This window comes from Rattus rattus, chromosome 4, assembly GCF_011064425.1.
Source record: "Rattus rattus isolate New Zealand chromosome 4, Rrattus_CSIRO_v1, whole genome shotgun sequence".
Taxonomy (NCBI): domain Eukaryota; kingdom Metazoa; phylum Chordata; class Mammalia; order Rodentia; family Muridae; genus Rattus; species Rattus rattus.
Window position 1 is genome coordinate 33,358,227 of NC_046157.1, and position 8,471 is coordinate 33,366,697.

Sequence of the window (8,471 nt, forward strand, 5' to 3'; positions counted from 1 at the left end):
ACAGAGACCGAAGAGGACTGTGACAATGATGACAATACATATGACACATATGTTTAGAGGAGTTATCTACAAAAATTGAATATTGAGCTAAAAATTGTTGTAATGTTTAATAACTCCTGCATATCCCTACTTATTTTTATAATTATTATCAACTACCTAGCAAGAGAGAAGAGAGTTCACCTCCATCACCATACTTCAGCTTTTGAAATAACTTTGTTTAGGAGAAAACAACCTTCTAAGTTGAGTGTAAATAGACTCTCTGGTCTCCAACCATCTTGCCTACAGAAAAGAAAAATCATTCTATTTCATTTTTATGTTGTTGTAAAAATTATAGCATCATTATATGACCTTGTCCTTTTATGGTCAATATCTCTTATTAAATAGAAGATGTTCACAAAGTTAGCAAATATTGTGTCTTCTTCAATTTTTTTATATTTGATTTTGCCTCAGAGAAGTTAGACAGCATCATAGAAAGGATAATGCAGTGCAGTGGAGAGACCTTGGTTCTAGGACCTGCTACCGATCTACAAGATGCTCATTTATGACCTTAGGTAAACAAGTGCTCACCTCAGTAAGCATGTGATCACCTCAGCATTAGGTTAGTTATCTTATGAGTAATGATATTAAATTAGATATGAGGCAAATGCCTTTTAAGCCCTAATACTTTGATGTTGGTCCCAGTTGACATTTGAAATACAGAGATACCCCTAGAATCTGCACACAGAAGTTAATGCCTACTCTGGTAGAGTTTGGAATGCCAAGATGCCAGCAGAAGTATGGAAGGTCAAGGATGGCCTCATAAGGTACGGGTGTGAATAAGGACTCTATTGAGAATTGGACTAGAGGACATTTATCTTACATTCTCACAGAGACTAGATACACCCTGCCCAAGTTCAGAAACTTTGAGTGACTCTTAATTCAAATGTTATATATTAAGTTGCCTGGATCTTCCAATTGATCATAATGTTGAAACTTACTGTTCTTTATCATATTTATAGTGATGGGATGAAAAACTTATTAAAATGTGTTCTGTAATTTCTCCTTCTTTTATACACATATATATTCACACATTTAATAACTATACCTTTGCATATAAAACCTTTCAAGTATGACTGCTCTGGTATTATGACCAATATGTACAGTTAAGTGCTGGCCCAATATATCAAAAGTACGATCAACAATCAACAAACAACTTGTTCTCAGAAAATATGAGTTTTTATGACACAGCATCTATTGTTAAAGGAAGTTTCTTCTATAAGCACAAGTGTTTGGAAGACAGTTTGAGAGACATACCATATCCTTGACATAAGAATAGCAACAGCTTCTCTCTTGATGCCTATGATCTCCCCAGTCACAGGTTTTTGTTCTGGCTTACAGTAAAAAACATAAAAAGATATGAACTTTCTCCTGTGGTATTGATTGAACACAATATAGATGTGTCACTATTGCTCAAGAAACAACCTCCATGGCATTCAGTACTCTAGAGAAAGTAGTATCCACAGTCTAGTAGAGTTGTTCATGACAATTTTCCCCTAGAAGACAGCATAGCAACCTTACTAGTAAGAAAAGAACCTCCATCTCAACACAATCTTTACTTTTTGGCGCCCTATTAAAAATGGGATACAGAGCCAAATAAAGAATTCTTAACTGAGAAAAATTGAGTGGCCGAAAAGAACCTACAGAAATGTTCAACATCATTGGTCATCAGAGAAATGCAAATCAAAACAACCCTGAGATTCTACCTCATCCCAGTCAGAATGGCTAAGACCAAAAACTCAGGTGACAGAAGATGCTGGCAAGGTTGTGGAGAAAGAGGAACACTCCTCCATTGTTGGTGGGATTGTAAGGTGGTACAACCACTCTGGAAATCAGTATAGAGGTTCTTGAGAAAACTGGACATTAGTACTATCTGAGGACCTAGCTATACCACTCCTTGGCATATACCCAAAAGATGATGCAACCTATAACAAGGACACATGTTCTATTACGTTCATAGCAGCCTTATATATAATAGCCAGGATCTGGAAAGAACCCAGATGTCCTTCAACAGAGGAATGGATACAGAAAATGTGGTACATTTACACAATGGAGTACTATGCAGCTATTAAAAACAATGGGTCTCGGGGTTGGGGATTTAGCTCAGTGGTAGAGCACTTGCCTAGCAAGCGCAAGGCCCTGGGTTCAGTCCCCAGCTCCGAAAAAAAGAAAAAAGAAAAAAAAAAAAACAATGGGTCTCGAGCCCCTTCAAGCTCTTCCAGTTCTTTCTCTGATTCCTTCAACGGAGGTCCTATTCTCAGTTCAGTGGTTTGCTGCTGGCATTAGCCTCTGTATTTGCTGTATTCTGGCTGTGTCTCTCAGGAGAGATCTACATCCGGCTCCTGTCGGCCTGCACTTCTTTGCTTCATCCATCTTGTCTAATTGGGTGGCTGTATATGTATATGGGCCACATGTGGGGCAGGCTCTGAATGGGTGTTCCTTCTGTGTCTGTTTTAATCTTTGCCTCTCTATTCCCTGCCAAGGGTATTCTTGTTCCCCTTTTAAAGAAGGAGTGAAGCATTCACATTTTGATCATCCGTCTTGAATTTCATGTGTTCAAGCATTTGGGCTAATAGCCACTTATCAATGAATGCATACCATGTGTGTTTTTCTGTGATTGGGTTACCTCACTCAGGATGATATTTTCCAGTTCCAACCATTTGCCTGTGAATTTCATAAAGGCAACAATGCCAAGCAACCAGAGCTTCCAGGGACTAAGCCACTACCTAAAGACTATACATGGACTGACCCTGGACTCTGACCTCGTAGGTATCAATGAATATCCTAGTAAGATCCCCAGTGGAAGGGGAAGCCCTTGGTCCTGATAAGACTGAACCCCCAGTGAACGTGATTGTTGGGGGGAGGGCGGCAATGGGGGGAGGATGGGGAGGGGAACACTCATAAAGAAGGGGAGGGGGAGGGGTTAGGGGGATGTTGGCCCGGAAACCGGGAAAGGGAATAACACTCGAAATGTAAATAAGAAATACTTAAGTTAATAAAAAAAATTAATAAAAAAAAGAAAAAGAAAAAAAACCATGACTCCATGAAATTCTTGGCAAATGGATGGAACTAGAAAATATCATCCCGAGTGAGGTAACCTAATCACAAAAATCACACACATGGTATGTACTCACTGATAAGTGGATATCAGCCTAAACACTTGGAATACCAAGATACAATCCACAGACCACATGAAGCTCAAGAAGTTGGAAGACCAAAGAGTGGATGCTTCAGTCCTTCTTAGAAGGGAGAACAAAATATTCACAGGAGGAAATACAGAGACAAAGTGTGGAGCTGAGACTGAGGGAAAGGTCATCCAGAGATGGTCCCAACCAGGGAACCATCCCATAATATACTGTCGCCAAACCCGGACAATATGTGGATGCCAAGAGGTGCATACTGACAGGAGCCTGATATAATTGTCTCCTGAGAGGCTCTACCAGAGCCTGACAAATACAGAGGCAGGTGATCACAGGCAAACATTGAACTGAGAATGAAGTCCCTAATGGAGGAGTTAGAGAAAGGACTGAAAGAACTTAAGGAGTTTTCAACCCCATAGGAAGAACAACAATATCAACCTACCCAAACCCCCTGAGCTCCCAGAGATTAAACCAACAACCAAAGAGTACACATGGAGGGACCCATGGCTCCAGCCACATATGTAGCAGAGGATGGTCTTATTGAGCATCAATGAAAGGAGATACCCTTGGCTCTGTGCAGGCTCAATGCCCCCATGTAGGGGAATGCCAGGTCAGAGAGATAGGAGGGAGTGGGTAGGAGGATGGGGAAACACCTCATAGAGGCAGGAAGAGGGGGGAAGGGATAGGAGGACTCCAGAGAGCAAGTCTGGAAAAGTAATAACATTTGAAATATAAGTAAAGAAAATATCTAATAAAAAATAATAATAAATAGTAGACCATAATTTGGCAGGAGGTCTCCAGTTGTCACCTACAGCCTTCATTGCAGGCAACCTTGGTCATTCTGTCAAAGATCAGCTTTGTGGTTTCTATCTAATGACATCGCCTTCCCATGTGTTGGGTGCAGTAGGAACAACTTGTATCTCTCAACTTTCTCCCCTTCTTTTAACCCTTGGTTAGGCTTTAAAGTCTTTCAGAAAGCTACAAGTCCAGCATCTGGTCTTTTATCAATTTTCCCCTAAGGATTCTAGTTCAACACCAATCTTGCTTTGTTTGTTTTTTTAGCAACCTGAGCAGGAATCTTTTGCTTTTTCCTTTCCTAATCTCCTCCCAAGTGTTTCAACACGTTTATACACTTAGCTTATTTGCTGGTCTTAAGTCATAGAAGTCTGCAAAGACTCTCCAATTTCACGTAGATCTCATTCTACCATGAGACTTCTAAAAAGACCACTAAAGCACTGAATCGGCCTATAGTATCTGACAAATCAAAATTCTTTTCAGTTTATTGGATTTTACTCCCCAGTGAGCATAGTGCTAGCTTACCTGATATCAATTAACTAGGCATTAAACATTAAACATGAACTATAAATTGGGCATTAAACATAACTTCTGCAATCTTTGTTTGTCTGTTTGCCTCCTTTTTCTACCTGACTCCTCCAAGGATTTTAAGTGTTTGAATACCAGGAAATGATCTTTAGCACAAATTGAACTTGTACTCTTTTACTTTTCCACCTTGCCAGCTCTAAGAAGCAGGCAAGCCAATATCTCATCTCATCCTCTCTTTTATCAAGTTTACCTCCAAACCAGAGGCTAGTACAGAATATACTAGCCATATATTTTCCCCTTTGCAATTTTTCACTTATAAAATTCCCTATGACTAGCCAGGTAATTTGGCATTAGATGCACTTTTTATTACACATAGCATTAGCTTAGCAACCTCACTATAGCTTGCCAATACTCTTTGGCCTTGCTTGTTGCCCTCAAGGATGATAAACGTTGTTCTAACTCTTTAGCCTATTGCAGAGCATCTCTAAACTCACGAAGCAGATCCCACTCAGAGAGCAGGCATGTTACTCCAGAATACATAGAGAAAAACACCTCCATTTGGATTTCTCCTATAGACTCCTCACCCAGACTTTCCCTCTAGGTAGTCCACTCAGCCTTGGTTTTATGTTTTATCATCCAAAGTAAAGCTCCTATAACTGACAGTAGAACAAGAGGTATCCTCATGCCTTGTGGGAAAACGTCTCAACATCAATGGTAGGAACATGCTCCACTCTTTCTTAAGATCTTTGGTTCTTTCTTGTCCCTGTTCTAATGCCCAATATATTGTATGAGACTTTTTATGATCTCCCCCCCTCAACAATTTTATCAGAGGCTAAATTGGTGAACCAGTTAGTTTAATAAGACGAAATCTCTCTCTCTCTCTCTCTCTCTCTCTCTCTCTCTCTCTCTCTCTCTCTCTCTCTCTCTCTCTCTCGTGTGTGTGTGTGTGTGTGTGTGTGTGTGTGAGTTTTTAATTTCACCAGTAGGGACAGCTTGAATGGAGCTCTATCACTGAAAAGATCATACCAGAATATATTGCAATTCTTTGGTGCTGTATTTATGTAGCTCTCTGAAACACTTTTCAGGCATCTCCATGAGGCCAAGGGGCACTACTTGGCAGTTCAGGTGGTTAGAGTGGAGTTAAGTGAATCTTGTAAATTTCAGCTTTTCCAGCCAGATGAGGGGATTTACTTCCTCATTTTCTTGAACCACACCTTTTGTACTTTGGTCTAGAATTATAATTCACAGAAATTGCTAAACACAATAAATGTGGGCGGCCAAAGTGTATTGAAAGTGTTTACTCCATTGGGATGTGCTTGTATATATTCAGGGCCCCTAGGTCAGTAATCTCATAGTATATTAAAGCATCTCATCTGGCCAGGTCCTGGAAACTTTTCTGAGATTCTGGTGAGTCAGTCAGCTCTGTAGGATCCTCTCTCTCTCTCTAAACATCTGGAATAATTATAGTAGCATTTCTCCTGATGTTCTCACCCTCTCCTCTACCTCACAGCCATCCCAGAGCTCATTGATCTCATCTTCTCTGCTCTTCCCCTCCAGCCCCAGGACACCGCCGACACTCAACAGGATGAAGACTGCAACCTGTTCCCTTCTCATCTGCGTCTTCCTTCTCCAGTTGATGGTCCCAGTGAATACTGATGGGACCTTAGACATTATTGGGAAGAAAAAGGTCAAGGAACTTCATGCCCATCAAGGTATGAGATGAGTAGGAAAAATCATAGCTTAATCCTTGCTGATGATGACTGTACATAAGACCTAAAATCCCTTGTATCCTGGTCTAAGCTCTTAGTCCCCGTTATCCCTGCCTTCCTGACCAGGGCTTCCTTCAGCACCCTATACTTTTGAACTCTTGGATAACAGCTCAGTGTTGTTGGTGAAGATGAAGAAAAAGGATAGAACCTGTAATTTATAAACATATCACAAAACAGGCATATTAAGCATTCAGTTAGTTCATTCAATTTTCACAGGCACTTTATGAGTTAAGTACAACTATTACTTTTTCTTTACAAATGAAGAAGCTAGATCTTAAAAGCTAGCAAGGGGACTACTTATGGAACCAGTGACACCCCCAAGACAGAGGAAGACTTATAAGGGAATTGTGAGAAAGATCATGGGCTATATCACCTTTCTCTCTTACTCAGATAACTATCCCTCGCTGTAAGGAAGACCCTCTCATGCACTAATGTCAAGTCTATGAGCAAATGGGCCTCCTGCCCTGCTGGTGAGTAATTCCTTAAGGAGATTTTGTGAATACAGTGGGTTCCTCTGTGTCCTCCCTCATCAATCTCTTACTACCACCTTCTCCTAAGTCAGGTTTGTACTGCAATGGAACGGAGCTATGGTTCCAGATGTGCAGACACCACTTCCTGATTTTCAGCTCTCCAATGATGCTATTGAGGGACTTTTGGTTTCTGCCTTTCATGTCACCTCTTCCTTTATGCCAGCCCTTCCTGTCCCCCAAGTGTCTGGTAATGGATATATATGGCCTTCATTTCTTCCATAATCTTTTCCCTTGTATTGTGGGCAGCGGGAGTCAGAACAGGGGTGAATTTGCTATTAATTGAAAGACAGTGAAACTCCACCTTCCAAATCCTCCAGTTTAAGTAACTTTTGCACTTGGTTTGTTTGAAAAGAACTGTGGAATTTGAACAGACTTTTGTTTTGCAAAATAGATCAACTCATGTGCTTTCTAAGAAGGAAGAACGGTTAGGGACCTTCCATCCCTTACAGTCCAAGGGCTCTAACATCTGTGTCTCACATAACTATGCAGGGATGACTGCTACTGGATGTTCTTGTGGCTTTGCCTGTGGATCATGGGAGATACAGAATGAAAATATTTGCAATTGCCTGTGCTTAATCGTTGACTGGGCCTATGCCCGCTGCTGCCAACTGTCCTAAGAATGGAGAGGCGGAGAATTCAGCTTTGATATGATGAGTCTAACAAAATTGCAATCTCAACTTGGAAATCTGACTCATGTACCTTTGATGTATTCATATTGCCCATTATCCCCGCTGCTTGAAAAATAAAGACAAATTTGCATCTTTTATGTTTATGTCTTCAATGTTGTTACTCCAACCTTGGGATATTTCTTGCCAAAAAACATTTTCAGTATCATAGCTTACATCTCAGTAAGGCATGTGGGATGAGTGGTTAGAAAACATAGAGAGAATGGGGAAACACGCTGACCCTCCACTTCTATTCCTCACTAATAGAAGGTATTGAGTACATTGTTTGGCATGAAATGTATTAAAGAAAATGTATTAAAGAAAATACCCTACTTTTATGGAGCTCAACAACTGGGACAGTGAACTCCAAGTCATATGCAGGAAGACTGTTAAAGTGTAGGCAGTCAAGGGAAAATTGAAAATAATTCATTTCTAATATTTTAACATACACATATACTTTCTTACTCAAGTATCCAAGAGGGCATTCATCACAGTGACTTCTATCCTGTTGCCTTCCTTCCAGATAGCAAAATAAAGCCATATCTCTCATATGTCACCAGGTCTTAGTATACTTCATCTTCCTGGGTGTAAAAGCCTACAAAATTGTGGGGTATAAAAATTACAGATTTGCAAACCAAGGGGTAGTGGGACATGCCTGGAGTCCCGGCCCTGAAGAGGAAGGGACAGGTATATCTCTGTGAGTTTGAGGCCTGTCCTACAGAGCTAATTTCAGGATAGCCAGGGCTATGTAACGAAATCATGTCTTGAAAAACAAAACCAAGAAAAGCAAAAACATAAACTATAGAATTCTGACTCATGTGCCTTTGATGTATTCATATTGCCCATTAGCCCCGCTCCATGAAAAATAAAGACAAATTAATTAAAATAATTAAGTGTTAAGCAAGTAAGTGACGCAAAGACTTGGAAGTAACTAAGCCACTTTTAAGTAGGTGGACTTGAATTTCTGGCCTCCACAGTCCTGAATGAGACTGTGATTGTTACAGCTTT

General features: G+C 40.4%; 1 protein-coding gene across 1 annotated transcript; it reads left to right on the top strand.

Annotated features, from left to right (window-relative positions):
• The first annotated feature begins 6,084 nt into the window (after positions 1-6,084).
• LOC116897902 (resistin-like alpha) lies at positions 6,085-7,415 on the top strand. Its single transcript, XM_032899306.1, is given in 4 exon segments — positions 6,085-6,211; positions 6,659-6,670; positions 6,673-6,738; positions 7,288-7,415. Coding segments are annotated over 4 exon segments (333 nt in total).
• Positions 7,416-8,471: the final 1,056 nt, after the last annotated feature.